The sequence below is a fragment of the Alternaria dauci genome, chromosome 5 (assembly GCF_042100115.1).
Source record: "Alternaria dauci strain A2016 chromosome 5, whole genome shotgun sequence".
Lineage (NCBI taxonomy): Eukaryota > Fungi > Ascomycota > Dothideomycetes > Pleosporales > Pleosporaceae > Alternaria > Alternaria dauci.
In genome coordinates, this window is record NC_091276.1 from 2,370,719 (window position 1) to 2,389,779 (window position 19,061).

Here is a 19,061-nt window from a genome sequence, read left to right on the forward strand (position 1 = left end):
CTACACACCCACAAGGTCTCGATGCAATTCCGTTGGTCAGTCTCAACGATGTGGCGCGGTTGATGGTGTCGGCACGGCGATCCTGTCAACGTTCTCGAATGCGGAGAGTTAGGGGCGTTGGAAAAGGTGTGCCCTGATTTGGCATGCGTGCGGCAGGGCGTTGGAACTTCCTTCGGCGCTACTGCGGAGCCAGGATGCTTCTTGGGAGTTTCACCATTACCTAGACCCACTGCCGAAAGCCCCGATGGCGGATACTGCCCTAATCGGGTAGCACAACACACCCTGTCGGACTAGCTCATGCAACAATTTTTGCTGGGCAAAAGTGGACAGCCGACCTTCCCCAGCCTCTTACCCGACATCCGAAACGTTGCCTTCTTTCCATTACTCGGATGCTGTTCAGATAGATTTTTCCCGTGTAACGGCGAGCGGCGGGTGTTACGTCATTTTGATCTGTCAGCCATGACAAAGGCGAGGCTTGCTACCCCCAGGCGCAACGAAACCCCCCTTGAGATGCAGCGACAGAGGAGTGCCCTGACACGCCTGTGTCCTCCTGGTCCATAACCGACCAGGATCCGGAAGCAACCGGCCGCTACAGTCATGGAAGAGCTAGCCAAGATGTGCACAGTCATACCCAGGGTAATCATGAGTCGTAAACGGATCAAGGAGATTGACAGATGATCAATATACTCTTCATAAGCTTCAATCCAATCAACAAGGCATGGCAAGAACATGCTGCGATGGTCGTCGTTCTGCCGCTGGGACGAGTTCGGGATTTTGAAAAGTATGAAACCTAGGTGTGCGCGCGTGAGTCGCTGCATCAGGCTCCTGAACTCTGTCTCATCCTGGGTACCACGTCCATGGATATCCCCTGACTATAGATCTGGTAAGGGACACGACAGGTAGGCATGGTCTATGCCGACGGGAGACTGAATGGAAGGAACGACAACGTTGAAAATGATCGCTTCATGAAATGCTTGTGAAAATAGACGTCGCCAACAGAGAATCGTGGTTCTGGACACATCTAGGAATATATACATCGCCAAAAGACATAGGGAAGGGAAGAAGATTGGACCGGTCCTGTACCGCGGAATGGCAGAATTATCGGACCACTCACCCTATAGCCGGGTTAGGTTCTCCAGGCACGCGTGGTCTTCATTCCATGTTTGCAGATACGACTTGCCGCTATGTGCCCAGAGACGCAGTGCCGGTGGTCTTATAGTCGTGAGAAGGATGCCAGAATCACTTGCACCTGCTTATACAAGTCAAGCTCTTTTGTGCAGAGCAAACACCGGGTAAATGCCCCGCATCGAACCGTCGTTCGGGACTCCGTAATCAAATGCAATATATTCGAACAAATAGCGATGTCTCAATTATATTGTTGAAGGTTCTATGCATGTTCTCCCGGACGGTTGTGTACTGTCGAGGTCCTACAGCGAGGGTCCAAAACAGTGTCAGCCTCGATATTGAGGCCGAGACTAAACTCACAGCCAATGACAGCCACAGCCGCGAGATCCATTAGCGATATCTACCACATCGAGGCTCCTCTCCATAGGATTGCGACTCTTGTGGTCCATGTTATCCTAAATTGCTCCGTGCATACAGGACCGCTGACACGGGAAGGCTCACTGGCTCCAGTTGGCTACTGGAGTAAGTATATAAAGTCTCTGACTTTGCTATGCTAGATGAGTTGCACCTCAATCACCCGAAACCGCACCTCCTTGGTAATATCACAATGGCACCTTATGCTCTCGTTGCCGCTGCTCTTTTGGGCCTGGCCACTGCTCAAACACCAGGAAACACACCAGAAATTCACCCCAGGCTCACCACCTGGAAGTGCACCAAGGCTGGAGGATGCAAATCACAGAACACGGCTCTTGTCGCCGACTCAGCTGCTCATTGGATCCACCAAAAGGGCAACTCAACACTGGGTTGCGGGAGCTGGGGAAGTGGGCCTGATCCAACGGCTTGCCCTGACGAGGAATCATGCGCCAAGAACTGCATCATGGAAGGCATCCAAGACTACTCAACGATGGGTGTTTATACTAGTGAAGGAGAAGTCCGCTTGGACATGTACAATCCCAATGGCGGAGTCGCGAGCCCCAGGGTTTACATTTTAGCCGAGGATGAGGAGAACTACGAGATGTTGCAATTGACGGGTAACGAATTGGCCTTTGATGTGGACATGTCGAAGCTACCATGCGGCATGAATGGTGCCCTCTATCTCAGCGAGATGGAAGCTGATGGCGGACGTTCTCGGCTCAATCCAGGTGGTGCTGCCTACGGCACAGGATACTGTGATGCTCAGTGCTATGTCACACCTTGGATCAACGGTGTAGTAAGTACAGTCCTCATGCCCCGTTGATGCCGGTTCTCACCAGCCATAGGGAAACGTCAAAGGGCAAGGTGTTTGCTGCAACGAGATGGATATCTGGGAGGCCAACGCTCGTACCAACCAGATCGCGCCGCATACATGCAGTAAAGACGGTATTTTCGGCTGCACTGGCGATGAATGCGGCAAGGCTGGCCTGTGCGACAAGAACGGATGCGGAGATAATCCGTACAGGCACCGGAGCTCACCAGACTACTACGGTCCTGGTCTCAAAGTCGACACGAATAAACCCTTTACTGTTGTCACGCAATTTCCAGCCAAGGACGGTGTTCTCCAGGCGATCGTACGAAAGTACGTCCAGGACGGTGTCGTCATCGAGAACGCTATGCGTAATATCACCATGGATCAGGAGTACTGCTCGGCTCAGCCTGGGGCCGAAATGTACACCAAGCTTGGTGGCCACAAGGGTATGGGCGACGCAATGGCCCGTGGTATGGTTCTCGCGCTGAGCATTTGGTGGGATGAGGGTGGTGCTATGCAATGGCTCGACGGGTCTGTGAACAACGCTGGTCCTTGCAATGCGACTGAGGGCTTCCCAGAGGCTATCCGACAGATCGAGAAAACACCTACAGTCACTTTTAGCCAGATCAAATGGGGTGAGATTGGGTCTACGTTTGCTGAGAAGAACTCTACAGGTTTCCATTGGACGGCGTAGGAAGAGATATTGGCGGGTGGTTAGCCAATGTATATGTCAGCTCCTTCTTTGAAGACCGAGCGCGGCTGCACCTGTTCTCTGACAAAGATGCAGTACTGTGTTCACAAGGGCTGCGGTTGTTCGTTGTCGGCTGAGAGTGTGTGACCTTTATCAGCAAGCGTGACTTTCCGGGTTGCTATCGCGTTGCGGCACAGCAAGATGATGATTCCAACGCCCTTTCAATGTGCTTGCTGAGGCCAGAATGCGATGAATGCGATGAATGCGATGAATGCGATGAGGGACAATATTGCCGGACGACAGCAGCACAATCGACTAAGGCACTAGGCCCTTTATAGAATGGCCGGACCCGCATTTTGACTCAACCTTGGCTCAGCCCTTCCACACTCCTCTGTTGTCCCTTAACCTTGGCTGTTTGCAGTAACAAGAAGCGGTGCGCCCTTCCATGTTACATGTCTAGATGATCGCTGACTCACATGCATTGTACTTGCGTGCGTACTGACGCGCCTGGTTGGCCTGTGAACAGAAATGGAGGTGGCACGAGAGAACGCCAACAGCGTACGAGTGCTGCGCGCGATGAGAGCTTGGTAATGAAGCTGATGACTGTGCTGTTCATTTTGGTGTAGATGTTTCTATAGTTCAGCGACGTTGTATAAGAGCGAGTAGATGGCTTCACCATCGTCGGCCATCAGCAAGCAAACATTTCCGCGTCGCACATCAGCAGAGACATCACCTCTTCAAGCGATTCCAAATCCACATTAACTCATCCGAAGCCTACCCTTGTCTTCATCAAACAAAAGCACATTCGTGGATTCACGACACCTCGACCATGACATCAGCCAACCGAGGTAGCTCCAGCACACCACCCAAGAGCGACACAATGTCGACAACGTCAAGTACAAGAACAACATCCACAAAGTCTTTGCTTCGATCGATACTCCCACACAAGCGGTCGAAGGAGGCTGTTGAACCGAAGAAAAGAGAATCACCAGTGGACAAGGCAAATCGAGGCCTAAACCACGCGGACGCCCTATATCATTCGGCGCAATATAAGTAGGAACAGGGGCATTGGGTCTCACAATCAGAGGATTCTCCGTTACCGGGTGCACACAACACGACTTAATTTTGGCTCTAGCGTTAGGCAGTAATCTCGAAGAGAAGCAACATCTTTTTCTCTGCTTAATTTAACAATGAAACTATGACCCTTTCAAGTTTGTGGCTATGCGTCTTCATCTCTGGTTTCCCTATGTCGCGGGGTGAACGAGTGCGGAATTACTGCAAGTGACCGGCACAGTGAATGTCGAGCGATGGCTGTGCCCAACCTTCGTCATGCGCGCTCCAGCGATTTGCTGATTACGCTCGCACCATAAGCAGCTCTCCAATGTTGCCTGCAGCCTAGCCGCTCTCTCTCCTGGACCCTGAAATTGAAATTGAAGATGGGCCTGGACATACCTAGCGCCCTACGTGAGGTGCTATCTGACTTGCCCAGACAACCATTACACATCGTCTTCCGTCTCCATGGCACACAATTACGTCTATCTTATAGGCAAAAGACAGCTCTTCAACATTTGAACGCGAAAATAAAGAGCGATCTAGCATCCCACAACCACCCACACCTATCGATATTCACATGGACGGCCTCAAGCGCGCACGGGTCATCAAAAGCGAGATAGAGAAGAACGTCTCCATCCTCACGCCTGAGGAGAAGAAGACCAACACCCAGCGCAACGACGGCGAAGACCCTGAGAACGTCATTATCAAAAGTCTGCGCCAAGAGCAAAAGCTCTCCTGGAACGAAATCGCGAACTACCTCAACCAGGAGCGCCTCAGCAAGGGTGAAGCAGCAATATTCACAGACGCCGCCGTCTACAGCCGCTTCGTCCGTAACGCACCTCGTGTTGCGACGTCCGTCAGCGAGATTGGCTTCGACCCAAAGGACTACATGCACCTGCGCCATCCGAACCAGTACACTGAGGCTCAAGGAACAGGAACTGTCAGCAAGGCGGGCAAGAAGCGCATCAAGAACTACGACAATGCGACTGAACTCAAAGCCAACATCCGCCAGCCAGTCACTATAGAGCCACACGACAACGATCTAGAGGGAGAAGAAAAGACTGAACAGCTCATGAAGGCAGTAGCAAAGTGTGAGCGCAACTTTTGGAAATACGTCGCGGATGAGATGGAGAGGGCGACTACCAAGATGTATGATCCCGACGAGCTTGCGAGGCGCTATCACGCGATTTGAGGTGATTGGAGGGGATGCTCTTCTTATGGTCAGCGCATCCTGTGTAGGTGACACGATTTAGTGGTATATGCGGTGTCGTAAAGGATGCGAGGGGCACCAGCTTGGGTATAGTAGACTAGATGATGCGAATTGACACTTGAACTTTGAATACTCCTTGACAAGGACTGTCTTTCCATGTTTTCGCAACAGCAATGATATGCATCGAAACTTCGTTTCCATTCTAGGCACTTTCTACACTTTCACCTTCGCCATGAAATTTTGTACAACCCAGAGCCCAAACGTGTTACCCTTGAGGGGTACCTAACAAGTAAACGTAGGAGGACCAGGGTTTGTGTAGCTTGTGGGAATTGGGTAGTTGATGTTGATCAAGATACCGGGGTCGGTAGCCTTGTATGCGCCAGGAAAGGCGACGAGGTTCGAGGGCGTCTTGCTGCCACCACCTGTAACCTCGAGTTGCGCGCAAGAAAGGTAAAACTGCGCCCCGCCCTTGCTCTGAGCTGTATGGATGGCGATGTGCTCGTTTCGCATCAAGTACTTTCCGGGCGCGATGCATTGGGGGATCTTGATGTCGTAGTTGGCAGCACCTGTGCGCACAGCGGTCAATAGACGTTGGTAGAAGACGCAGATGGGAATCCCTTACTCTGCCAGGTCAACTGAGCACCGAACTTGGGTTGCTCAGCATAGATGCGGAACCAGACAGCGCCGGTAGGGTCCCATGTGTTGATGTCTTGACCTTCCGGTACCTTGGCGAGGTATGATTGGAAGGGCCCAGGGTGGTAAGCGTTAGGATTAACGCTGACCTTGACATTTGAGCCAGCAGCAACACTGAGAGTCGACGTGCCGGCCTTGAGCTGGTTGCAGCGAATGTCATTGCTGGTCACATCGCCAACAAATCCATTGTCTTGCCAGTTCTTGGCTTGGCGGACATGAGACCAGGCTGTGTCACCGTTGACGCTTGGGAGGGTATCTGCGAGGAGTTAGGCCCGGATGATTGGGATATATACGCGATGCAACAGAGCGTACAGTGAGCGCTGGCCAAAGAAGCAGCAGCTAGTAGAATGACAGATGTTTTCATCCTGGCAAGAACTTCGAATGATCGTCAAGACGAGATGCAATAAATATGCAGTTGGTACCGGCATATCGATCATCCCCGAGCGAGATATATACTTTGCCGTGCGCCATGGGCTTGCTCACTCCCAACGACAGCCACCGGAAGTAAACGCAAAGGGACGGTCAGCATCGCATCAGACCCGAATATTGAGCACGGGATGATGGTCATGGAAGAAAGACTGGACTGAGTCGAGTGTGGAATAAATTGCGAAAGATGAACACAATTTATCTGGAGTGGCAGGCTGCTACAGGTAACACAACGCTAGAGACGGATGTTGCTTCCGGTCTGAATTGCGGCCAATAGCAGCACCAACCATGCTTGAGATGCCCAAATTGACCACGTCATCGCCATACATTTGGTACTATGCGTTTTATGAGAAACGGTCACATGCCTACAAAGACGGGAATACATTCTCTAGACCCAGCAGATATGGTAAACTTGACATGCAGGCCAAGCGAGCTCGCCGATGCCAGGTATCGATGTCGCTCTCACACAGACACACAACAGCAGCTTCGAGGGTCTCGACGTGTCCGAAACGTTCTGGGTATCATAATTTCTATGACAGTACTCTGCTGGAAGTCCACAAGATTGCAAATTATGATGCGCAAGTTCTACACATGTCCCCTGGTCTCCACATCGCTGTCCTGCCTGGCCACATACTTGCCCTCATCTGCCCCCGTCACGACCGCCATATCTTCATCAGCAGCCACATCAAAGTTCCTTCCTCTGTACTCCGGACCCAATGCCGTGAGTAGGATAACGTAGGCATACACACAACCCATGAAGATGCAAATCACCAGGCCGTACTTGTAGCGGCTTGTACTGCCTTTGGGTGGAAGCGGAAATCTCTCACCAATCGTCGCTTCAATGGTGGATGAAGCAGAAGATGCGAGGTTACCAAGTTGATACGATGTACCGACAACGAACGTTCGGAACGATCCCGGGGACAGCTCCATGAGGTGGATGGGAATTACTCCCCAGGCTCCTTGAACACAGAATTGTTGGAAGAAGGCTGCTGCAATGACAGCGTTGCTAGAAACAAATGTGTAGGGGTAGAGCAGAGCGCCGCCAATGACACACATGACAATTATACTGATGCGACGTCCGAAGATGGACGAGCAATACCCGATGATAGTACCTCCAGTCATAGCGCCCAGGTTGGCGATTACTTGTGTGACGGTAACCCGGTTGGCAGAGAAGTTGTATTGGTTGCTCAGCATGGTCGGGTAAAGGTCCTGACTTCCATGAGACATGAAGTTGAAACCCGCCATCAGCAAGACAAGATAAACAAGTAGAAGCCAGTGGCGCTTGAGTGCGATCTTGCCTTCCTGGGCGAACACTTTGGCGGCGTTCGGTTGTTCTTCGCGGATCCGCTTGCGCTCGAGGTAGGCTTGTGTCTCCGGGAGACAGAGTCGGAAGAGGATAATCAGGACTGGTGGGCCAGCACCGAACCAGAACAGTGGTCTCCACCCGTGACCGACGGTATCGACGAAGGCGCGGGCAAATACGGTGGCAAGCAGGTAGCCGAAGGCATATCCTTGTTGTAGCATTCCGGATATGATACCACGAGCTTGTTCAGGACAATCCTCAAGAGCTGTAATTGTGTCAGTCATCTATACCGGTTGATGGAGGGAGAGAGCACGTACCGGTTGCGGTAGCATTGCCATATAGTCCACCCATTGCAATACCGAATAGTGCTCTTACCCCCAGGAACTCTTTGTACGTTGAGCAAAACCCCGTACCAAGCTCCAGGATGATGAAGAGCACATTATTGATTATGAAAGGCCACTTTCTTCCATAACGATCTGCTGCCAGACCAAAGATGATGCTACCCACGCTCCGCAGCATGAGCACCAGCGTGATTCCCCAGGTGATGTCGGCCTTGGTCTTCCCGAATGATTCAGCAAGATCCTCGACTGTAAGGGAAACGGTGAAGAAATCAAACGCATCCCAGGTCCACGCGAAGAAGGCGACCAGAAAGAAGAGCCACTGCTGCAGATTTAGCATGCGCAGTAGGGTGATTGGGTTGGCGACCTTGTCGCGGGCAGGCTTGAGCGTTGGAATGCGCGTGGCGATATAGCGACCAGCCGTCATTTTCTGGGCTGGTGGCGCGTATTCGCGCTGCTCAGTAGTGTCGTACTTCTCGTCCGACATGGTAATAATGGACGATATCAAACTGCTGGGGGAGTCGAGGCGTAGTAGAATAGACTGTCGCCTCCCATAAGGAATGGTAGCTAAGTTCTTGGACTACCAAAGGCCTGTTGCGGGCACAACGTTCTTTAATCACCTCAGGCATGCACCCGATCATCGTCCGACTTACCCAGTGCGTGCTTACTGATAACCAAGGCGACCACCCGTACATGCATCTCGACATGCTCATGACGTCCCCGCAACCCCGCATGTGCACACGGTGTCCAATGACACCCTTGCGGAGGGCGGCGATAAGGTCCTCGGAGGGTTAGCACGCGACATGGGAGAGGCGATACGACAGGGGCCACTGCGTGCTAAGAGTGACCAAGAGGTGATAAGCGTCGCTTGGCCACAAGCGGATCGCACAGAAAAGCTTTGCTGGAGGCCGCCCAAAAGCTTGGTCGACGTCAAAGGCTTGGGTTGCCAAAAGTCCGAAGTGTACTCCTAACTGCTGGCCCTTCCGCGGCGCAGAGTGCTTCAAGCCCATCAGAGTTCCTATCTGTTGAACGTGCATGCCCTTGATTACTTTTGTACAATTCGGTTCGCGCATTGCGTACGGTTGTTGACGCGAGCAGCATGCAAGGAAAAATGGCACCGTTCTGGGCAAGTAGCACAGGCGCTATCTTCTCCACCGACCTATCCCCGCACTACCGAGCGCGTGCACATGCGGAGATGGATGAAATGCTGACGATCCGGGGTCGGCAAAGTTGCTATGACTTCTGATTCTTTGGAATACCGAGGGCCATCAAATATAGAGGAATCCATAGATGGAAGTGTAACAAATAACCATGCTTTTCATTGTTGATACTGAAAGCCACATTTGTGCCAGAACGCCATATTATGCTCAAATAACAGATACAAGGTCTAATCGTAGCAATCGCTAATGCCATACGCTCATGCTCTCAAATGCAGTACTAACGCGCTCATGCTCGTCGCTCATAGGACTCGTGATCAATGCATCGGAAAACTCAAGCTCGGCTAGACGCGGCCCTTGACCCTTCTGCGGAGCTGCCAAACTCCTCAGTCAATCGCTCCAGTTCCGTCATGCGAAGTGCCTCCTCAACGCTCCGTACAAAATGCCTTGGACCGCCGCACATGTCAATAATACCGCTCTTATCAAACAGCTGATAGACTGGACTAGACTCTTTGGGAACTCGGCAGAAGAAGACCCTGACTTGCCTGCTTCTGTAAGACTCGACAATCTCGGCGAGGACCTGCGCTCCAGCACCGTCAAGCGATGTGACGCCATGGACATCGAAGATGATGTTCTTGTTGTGCTCTGCGCGGCGAACACGGGGTAGAGCGGGATGTGCCTTGTCAGTGCCATGGTCTTCGAGACGGCGAAGACGGGTCTTGAGATTTCCAGTGTTGGCGAAGGTCAGAGGTTCTGGAATCTTGACAATCAGACACCCTTCGATGAACTCGACATGTCCCGAATAATTTTCAGCGTTGGAAAATTGGTTCGTGGTTCCTGGCACACGACCCAAGATTTGGATGCGCGGACGGACTGAATGCCGGATCAAGCGTAGGATGGAAAGACCAATACCGACTCCGATGCCGCGCTTCAGGTCCCAGATGATGGTGATGACGAAAATGAGACCCATGAGGACAAGCTCCGACCAGCCTCGAATCTTGAGGAAGAACTTGACATCATGCGGTGCTTCTTCGACAAGTGAATATGCTACAACAGAGACCATGGCGCAAAGAACGCCTTTTGGCAGGTAGTAGAAATATGGTAGCATGAAAACGGTGCACAGGATGGTGATGATTGACAGCAGCACTGAGCTCATAGGGGTCAGCCCCCCAGTGGATGCGTTGACCTTGGAACGACCGTAGCCACCAAAGGCTGGAAGTGCCATGAACAGCCCTCCGGTGATGTTTGCTGTTCCTAGCGCAATGAGTTCGCGGTTCGCACTGAGGGGCATGTGAACGCCATCCTTGTTCAGGTCGCCGCTGCCCAAGGATTTTGCGGCAACCGAAGACTCGAAGAAACCGAGCATAGCAATGATCAGAGCGGTGTTGATGGCGTCTGATACATACTTGAGGTGCGACGTCTCGAAGGGAAAGTGGACCGAGAATAACTTGGCGCTGGAGTTGACGTCTCCAAGAACGGCCAGGCCTTGTTGGTCTAAACGGTATCTCCAGGTAAGCAGAGCAGATAGTACGACGACTACGAATCGATCGGGAATGTATGCGACACTGGGGTATCGTGGCTGCAAACGCTTCTTGAACTCTCTGCACGTTTGTCAGTTGTGGTAGCAGAAAGACGGTACTGTGGAACGCACCTGAAGAACATGATGATGAAAAAGGCGGTAAAGGACATGGCACATGTGAGCCCGTGGGCGCGACCCACGTTGCGGAAGAGGAAGACGACCTTGTCCAAGCAGCTGCCATGCGAGACCTGGTCGGCAGCCAGCCTGGCAAGCCCCATCTGAGGAATGAGCTGATCAACGAAAATGACGACACCAATGGCGCTGATGAAGCCTCGCAGGAAGGGCCGACTTAGAACGTTGTCCAGGAAGCCAAGTCTGAAGAAGCCTGCAACGAGGATGAAAGCACCAGCCATACATGTCACGATGCCCGCAATCTCAGCATTGCGCCTGCCATCGTTGTCGTGCGTGGTGCCCTTTTTGATGTTCTCGCGCACGATTTCGCCGATGAGGAGCGAGCCAGGCGCTTCGGGACCGACAATCATCTGCGGACAGGTACCTAGGACAGCGTAGATGAGGGGGTTGAGGGCGAAGCTGTAGAGGCCATGGACGGGGGGCAGGTGGGCGAGGTTGGAGGCGTACGAGAGGGCCATGGGGATGTAGAAGGAGGCCATGGTGATGGCAGCGACGAGGTCGCCCTTGAAGTAGCGCCACTTGTACTGCTGGGTCCAGTTGAGGACGGGGATGTAGTACTTGAGGTACATCATGCGCTTGTCCTTGATGCCATGGCGCTCGGCGAGCCAGCGCGTGGTGCTCATCTTCTGCCCGTTCTTCTTGTTGAGCACGCCGTCGGCGAAGGCGTCGCCCAGCAGCGCATGCGCCTCATCGGGCTCGCCAGGCTCTGCCGTCTCTTGAATGCCTGGAAACACACCACCAAAGCTCTGCTCCGAGTGTATGCTGCCCGCAAAGCTGCCGTAGTTGCGATGTGACGACGGCCTCGCGTCGGCGCAGTTCTGCTGATTGAGCAGCCGGGTGCGCGCCGTCGGCTCGAGGTCGATCTCGATGATGCCGCCCGGAGCAGGCACGCCGTCGTGCGTCGAGTGGACTGACGTCGCATCCGTCGTGGGCTGGATGCCGTGGGGGGAGAAGTCGAGGTCGTGGGGGCCCTGGCTGCTGGAGGGCTCGGGCTCGGGCTCGGGCTCGTCGTCGTCGTCGTCGTAGTAGCGGCGGGGGTGCATGGTTTCCTCTGGAGAGCTGGACCTGTCCGAGGGCACATGGGCCTGGCGAAGCTGGCTGGGCGTCGACGGAGCGTGGGCGTGCCGGGCGCTGGCATTTGAAGAGTCGCGCGAGTGTGAAGCCATGCTGTGCGAAGCGACAGACGAGGCAGCGAATCGGAGCGAGGGTGATGGCCGTGCTGCAGACACAACAGGCGTCTATGGTCGACGACACAGGCACAGGCACTGCGAGCTTTTCTCACCGCAAAGCATAGCGCTCCCGAGGCAGGGCGGGCGAGAGAAAAGCATGGACGGCGTGGAGCAGCTGGTCATTTTGCACCGCGGCAGAGAATCCTCCCTAGCCTCCCACCCTTGGATCAGTGCACGTGCTGTGTGTGTCACATTCTGGTCATGTCATGGCGGCACCGCTGAATGGCTAGCACCAACAGCGGAGGTTGGCAAAGTCCCCGCCAAAACGGCCATGGAGTCATCGTGGGCTGCTCCATTCAGTCCGCGCCGACCATTGTCATTACTCCGGTCTCCGTTCGCCTCTGCAGCACGGCAACAAGCAAAGAGCATACATATACCAAACCTGGATTTCCTGCGTCTTGCTTGAATCCCACACGACACACTCAATTGCCGCCTGCTGCACACAAAAATGTCGTTCCCCACACTCCATGCCCGCGCAGAGGCCAAACCGCTCGAGCACCGTTCGTGGTAAGTATGCACGCACCTAGACTCACTCGGCGCATGCACCTTGCTCACTGACGCCCGCAGCCTCACACCCACGACGGCCAAGAAGCTGCTCGACGCAGGCTACCCCGTGCTTGTCGAGCGCTCACCCAAAGACGCAAACTATGCCCGCATCTTCAAGGACGAGGAATTCGAACAGGCAGGCGCAACCCTCATCGAAGAGGGCGCATACAAAAATGCGCCCAAGGACAATCGCATCATCATTGGCCTGAAAGAACTGCCCGAGGACGACTTCCCCCTCGAGCAAACCTTTGTCCACTTTGCCCACTGCTACAAGCAACAGGGCGGCTGGGAAAAGGTCCTGGCCAGGTTTCCCCGCGGAGGAGGCACCCTATACGACCTCGAGTTCTTGCAGGATGAGTCAGGCAGGCGTGTAGCTGCCTTTGGCTACCACGCGGGCTTTGTCGGTGCCGCGCTTGCTATCAAGGTGCGTCAGGGAAAGCGCAATGCTGTCTCCACCCCATGCTAACTGCACCCAGACATGGTCGTGGCAGCTCACCCACCCCAACGGCGAGCCTCTTCCAGGTCTCGAAACCTTCACCCAAGGCCGCGGATACTACAACAACGAGAGCGAGCTGATCGCCCAGCTCAACGAGGACGTCGCAGCCGGTGAGAAGGTTGCTGGCCACAAGCCCACCAGTTTGGTTCTCGGCGCCCTTGGACGATGTGGCTCCGGTGCCGTCGACCTTCTCGAGAAGATTGGCTGCCCCGAGATCAAGAAGTGGGATCTGGCCGAGACCAAGGAGCGTGACGGTCCCTACCCAGAGATCATCCAGTCGGACATTTTCGTCAACTGCATCTACCTCTCCAAGCCCATCCCACCCTTTGTCAACAAGGAGAGCCTCAAGTCGCCAGACCGCAGACTCAGCGTCGTATGTGACGTCTCGTGCGACACGACAAATCCCCACAACCCCATCCCCATCTACGACATCAACACTACCTTTGACAAGCCCACCGTCGACGTCGCCGTCGAGGGCAACGGTCCTAGGCTGTCCGTCATCTCCATCGACCACCTCCCCTCTGCCCTGCCCCGCGAATCATCAGAGGCCTTTAGCAATGCTCTGCTGCCTAGCCTCATGGCCCTCAAGGACCGATCCACCACGCCCGTCTGGCAAGGCGCAGAGAAGCTGTTCCAGGAAAAGGTGCAGACTCTGCCTGGCGGTGTTCCCAAAAAGGAAGTGTAGAACTTTCCCTCTCACATCAGTCCTACAAATGACACTGTACCATGTAAAAGATAGAAATGAATAATGCTTATGACTATACCATCTCTTGTCTGTATCACACGAAAGGAGTGTCCAGTTCTCTATACGCACATATTACGTCTACTACATTAATAAGCTATCTTTACAAAGATAAGTGTTAGATTAATAAGAAAGTAATAGGTTCTTATATAGTAGAGTGCGTAAATAATAATAGAGTATAATAATAATATTAAGTTATAAAGGAAGTATTATATATAAAGATAAAACTAGTTAAATAAATATTAGGAACTAGACGTATCTAGTACCTTCTAGTCTAGAATAGACTAGGATAGACTTAAATACTCCTTCCTTTACTATTATAGCTTAATAGTAATTTATCTCTAGTCTACTTAAGAATAATACTACTATTTATACTAATTATTATATATCTAGTATCCTATATTACTATTATTTAATATTTAAATAGCTCTTCTTTTTAATACTTATATATATATCTTTCTTTTATAATAAGCTCTTATACTTAACTTTTTAGTAGTACTTAATATACTAAAAGGTCTACTACCTTTAAAGTATAAGTTATAGATAATATAATAAATAACCTTAGCTTTCTATCCTTTAGTAAAGTAATATTACTACCTAAAGACTATTTAAGTCTACTATAGACTATTATTATAAGGTAATAAGAAGTTAATTCCTTTTTATATAAGTTATATAAAAGAAGACTATTAGGTAGATATAAGAAATAAAAGTAGATCTAAGGTAAGGCTTAGATTATATAAAAGGAATAGTATCTTACTAAGACCTAGCTTCTAGGAGGCTAGTAAAGAATAGAAGGCTATAGCCCTCTTAGGCCTCCCTCTTAAAAAGGAAGCTAAGGAGGATAGGACCTAAGGTAATAAGTATAAGAATATATTAGATCTTATTATTATACTTATTATAGTTAACTTAAATAGTTTATCTCTTATATAGATTATTAACTAGTTATTCTATTATTTATAGAATTAGTATTATTTATCTCTTAGTTAATAATAATAACTCTTTTCTACTTAATTATTCTATACACTACCTTATAGACTATTACCTAAACCTATCTTACCTTAGTAAGGACTAAGCTTAGAGAAGTATAGTAAACCCCTATAGCAGAGAAACTAAAGGAAGTATAAGTAGTTAAAGAACTATAAGGCTTAGGGATAGTATAGGAAAAAGGAGGCTTTATAGAAACTAGCTAAATAGTATTTAGCTATAAAATAATAATTATAATATATACTCTTTTTAATATTTCTATATCTACTTACTATATTAAGTACTTATTCCTAATAGAGAATTAGTAATAAAGTACTTTACTATAACCCTTATATAATAACTATAATAAGGTTAATAGTATTATTAGGGCCCTTAGGGGACCTATCTATAGTACTATGATAAACTTTAGTACTTATTACCTTATCTTAGACTACTATAGCTATATAAGATAATAATAATACTATAATAACTTAAGAGCTTAAAGAATTAAGGAACTAAAAAAGATTAGAATATTATTACTAAGAACTAATATATCTATAAGCTTTATAAAGTAGAGTCTTCTTTAGTAACTAAATAGTACTAGAAGAGGATAAAGCTTATCTTACTTCTTTAACTAGACTAAAGAGCTACTTTAATTTAGATATACCTTATCTAAAAGACTTTAAAAGGTTTATAATATATAATTACTTAGAGTATAACTACTAAGTATATAACTTTAAAGCTATTTTTTAAAAAGTACTTAATACCTTTTATACTAACTTATATAAAGTTAACTTTATAGTTGAAGTCTTAGAAAAAACTACTAACTTAACTTAAGATACCTAAACTTAAGACTATATAGAGTAAAATACTTTATAAATACTAACTTAAGATTAACTTAAAGCTATTTTACTTAAGATACTTAACCCTAAGTTATTATAGTACTTTTAAGCTTATAATAAACTAAAATATACTATTTAGTATTATTACTAAGACTTTAATATTATTACTAAGACCTTAATATCCTACTAGCTAAATTAAATACGTTCTAAAGTAAGTTAAGTAACTATCTAAAAGAGTAATACTAAATAGATTTTCTAAACTCTCTCTTTCTAAAGATCTAAAAAGAAATTATACTTATAGACTTTTTAGAGTATTTACTAGTCTTAAAGCTAAATACTTTAGTAAGATACTACTAAAGTAAGTTAAAGTAAATACTTAATTTTCCTTAGTATTTTAGGGAATAGTAATATTCCCTAACTAGTTAATTAAGATAAAGTATAAAGATAATAAGATATCTTATAACTCCTATATAGGGCCTCCTTAAACTTAGAAAAACGCTAAGAAGTTTAATTTAGGCTATTTTAATTTAAAACTACTAAAAAAAGACTAAAGTAGACTAAAAGATATTAATAAAGTCTATTAAGGCTATAATAAGCTTAGAAAACTCTAGAAAGAATATCTTAAGACTGAAAAAAACTAAAAGATCTAAAACTCTTTACGTTAAGGAAAAGTACGAAGTAGAAGAACTAATATCTTTTTTATTTACTTATATTATACTTAAACCTTTATTATAGAGATCTTAGACTCCTATATAAAGTAATATACTTAAAGCTAATTAAGATACTAATATTATAAGTTATAATTAAGGAATTAGAACTAATAATAGCTTTAATTAACTAAACCCTATAACTAAACCTCTTATTAGTAGTAACTACTAAGAAGTAAGACTTTACAGTTTAACTCTTACTTAAGTTATTAGTTAAGGGGGTAATTAGTAAAAAGTTAAAAGTATATAAAACTATTATAGTTCTATAAGTATTAAAGACTCCTATAAAAAAACTAAGGTATAAGATATACTATTTATTATAGTAGAGATCCTAAAGTACTATATATACTTAGGACTACTATAGATAGACGTATATAACCTAAAGTTTAACTTCCCTAAGTAAAGGTTAATCTTTAGGGGATAAAAGGATAAGGATAAGGCTCCTTTCTATAAGATTATACTAGAAGAGGCTAAAGAGTTTAAAAAGATAATATATAACCCTATATTAGATATATATAGCTATCTTATTACTTTAGTACTCTAGATTAGCTTAGAAGGGGCTAATAAAGTAGGACTACCCCTATAGTATACTAAATTTATAGAACTTAGCTTAGAAGATAACTTAAGAGTACTTATAGAATATAGACTATAAGACCTAGCTATTAACTTACTACCTAAGGCTATAGCACCTTAAATATTACTATATAACCTCTCGAAGATAGAGCTTAAGCTATTATATAAGTATTTAGATACCCCCCTAGGCCTTATAGATAGGGCCTATAGTATTATCTTATATTACGTTACTAAGAAATTTTAAAACTAAGCCTAAACTATCCTAGTATATTTAGAAGTCTCTTTTTACCTATAATACCTCTTTATTTATCCCCTATATTACGCCTAGCTATACTACTTTAACGTCCCTACTATTATAATTACTACTAATACTACCTAGAGATAGAGAAGCTCTATTATATTATAGTAATTATATTTTAAAAGTATAAGTACTACTACTATTATAATTATAGTTATAGTTATAGTTGTAATTATAATTATAATTCCCTTTAAGTAGCTATAAAGCTAATATATTACTATTACCTAAACTCTTCTATAGCCGCTACGCACCTAATAGGTCCTATTACGCTATATCCTAAGCCTCCTATATTATTATTATTATTATTAAATTAATTATCTACTACCTTATTAATACCTACCCTATATATATAATTATTAGCTATACCTACTTAATATAATTATAAGATAGAGATAAGCTAGCTAAGGACCTACTTTAGCTATCTATTATAGTCCCTACTTATAACTATCTTAATATACGCTTCTTACTCTATTATAAGTATACCCCTAGCTACTATTATATTACTTAGCTTCTTAATATAAATATTTTTCTCTATAGTAATAGATAACCTTACTTCTATATTTATCTTAGTACTAGCTAGTAAAGTAATACTACTTAAGTAAATAAGAGTTATAGTAAATAGGCTATCTATAATATTTTATTTTCTATAAGTGTAGGGGTATTATTGAAATATAACTTTAAAAAAATTAAAAAGTAGCTATCACTCTACTTATTAGTCGTAAAAGTTAATAAAAATAATAAAGTAATAACGCGGTTTAAATATAGGACTCATTAGCGTTTTATAGTAAAGCTCTAACGTCTATATATAAAAACTAAAGTTAAAAACATTTACTAAAGGTAATAAAAAAAAGACACCTATTAAACTTTAGTAGACCTAATAGGGATTACTAGCTATTAGCTAGTAATATAATTATAATATATTATAAAGGGAGGGAGGAGAGGACATAGTATATTTACTATAACTAAGAGGAGGTTATATAAAAACCTAGCTACTTCTAACCTTTATACTAATACTAACTTATAAGCTTACCTTTAATACTATATATAATTAACTTATACTATATACGACCGCCTTATAAATAAATACTATAGTAATCCTTAATATATTATACTGTAAGAATAATCGCACCCTAGTAGGGGAGGTCCTACTCGTACTATTTAATAATATAAAAGATCTAAGTATTATATATATTAGGGCGGCGGAGGCGGCGGTAGAGGTAGTAGTAGTAGTTACGAAGGGCGGAAATAGCAGAAGCTAGCAGAGGATAGCGTATATATTAGAAGGTTACGTCTTATCTCTAGTAGGCGCATAATACTATTATATATCTTTAGTATATAGCGTTTATAACACACTACGTACGTACTAGCTATACTAAATATAGGCTTATATAAGCCCGTAGTTAACTAGTTAGCGCTTTATCTTAAAAAAGTCTCTAAACGTACTATAATAATAAAAAAAAAGTCTATAAAGGCTAAAGCTAAGTAGGCTATCTATATAGAAGAGAATTTTATATTAGTTCTTAGTAGTATTATCTAATAAGTTAAGAGAGGAGAGGTAGGTATTTAAGAAGGGGCTTAAGATACTATAAGGCTTAAGATTATTATAGTTTAAGCTAATTTAATCCTTAGTATACTAGTGCTTTATATCTACGTTAGTATTAATATTAAGTTCTATCTAGAACTTAAGGGATAGCTATTTAATACCTATAATATAATTATATATTATAAGGCGT

General features: G+C 46.1%; 6 protein-coding genes across 6 annotated transcripts; 3 read left to right on the forward strand and 3 right to left on the reverse strand.

The window, feature by feature from the left end:
* Window positions 1-1,395: 1,395 nt before the first annotated feature.
* Window positions 1,396-3,044, forward strand: ACET3X_006242 (uncharacterized protein; the record flags this gene model as incomplete). Its single annotated transcript, XM_069452432.1, has 2 exons — window positions 1,396-2,335; window positions 2,385-3,044. Exons 1-2 carry the CDS (start codon window positions 1,676-1,678, stop codon window positions 3,042-3,044), a joined length of 1,320 nt encoding a protein of 439 aa, XP_069306602.1. The 5' UTR covers window positions 1,396-1,675.
* A 1,627-nt stretch (window positions 3,045-4,671) lies between these two features.
* Window positions 4,672-5,286, forward strand: ACET3X_006243 (uncharacterized protein; the record flags this gene model as incomplete). The annotated part of the gene is made up of 1 exon (XM_069452433.1): window positions 4,672-5,286. One exon carries the CDS (start codon window positions 4,672-4,674, stop codon window positions 5,284-5,286), a length of 615 nt encoding a protein of 204 aa, XP_069306603.1.
* Window positions 5,287-5,586: 300 nt separating this feature from the next.
* ACET3X_006244 (uncharacterized protein) lies at window positions 5,587-6,361 on the reverse strand (the record flags this gene model as incomplete). Its single annotated transcript, XM_069452434.1, has 3 exons — window positions 5,587-5,870; window positions 5,927-6,253; window positions 6,310-6,361. The coding sequence occupies 3 exons, from the start codon at window positions 6,359-6,361 to the stop codon at window positions 5,587-5,589; spliced, it is 663 nt and encodes a 220-aa protein (XP_069306604.1).
* A 569-nt stretch (window positions 6,362-6,930) lies between these two features.
* On the reverse strand, window positions 6,931-8,636 carry ACET3X_006245 (uncharacterized protein). Its single transcript, XM_069452435.1, has 2 exons — window positions 8,044-8,636; window positions 6,931-7,991 (listed from the first exon to the last, which is right to left on the reverse strand). The coding sequence occupies exons 1-2, from the start codon at window positions 8,549-8,551 to the stop codon at window positions 7,009-7,011; spliced, it is 1,491 nt and encodes a 496-aa protein (XP_069306605.1). The 5' UTR covers window positions 8,552-8,636; the 3' UTR covers window positions 6,931-7,008.
* A 741-nt stretch (window positions 8,637-9,377) lies between these two features.
* On the reverse strand, window positions 9,378-12,264 carry ACET3X_006246 (uncharacterized protein). The gene is made up of 2 exons (XM_069452437.1): window positions 10,873-12,264; window positions 9,378-10,822 (listed from the first exon to the last, which is right to left on the reverse strand). The coding sequence occupies exons 1-2, from the start codon at window positions 12,096-12,098 to the stop codon at window positions 9,556-9,558; spliced, it is 2,493 nt and encodes an 830-aa protein (XP_069306606.1). The 5' UTR covers window positions 12,099-12,264; the 3' UTR covers window positions 9,378-9,555.
* Window positions 12,265-12,609: 345 nt separating this feature from the next.
* ACET3X_006247 (uncharacterized protein) lies at window positions 12,610-13,888 on the forward strand (the record flags this gene model as incomplete). The annotated part of the gene is made up of 3 exons (XM_069452438.1): window positions 12,610-12,668; window positions 12,729-13,131; window positions 13,184-13,888. 3 exons carry the CDS (start codon window positions 12,610-12,612, stop codon window positions 13,886-13,888), a joined length of 1,167 nt encoding a protein of 388 aa, XP_069306607.1.
* Between the last annotated feature and the right edge of the window lie 5,173 nt (window positions 13,889-19,061).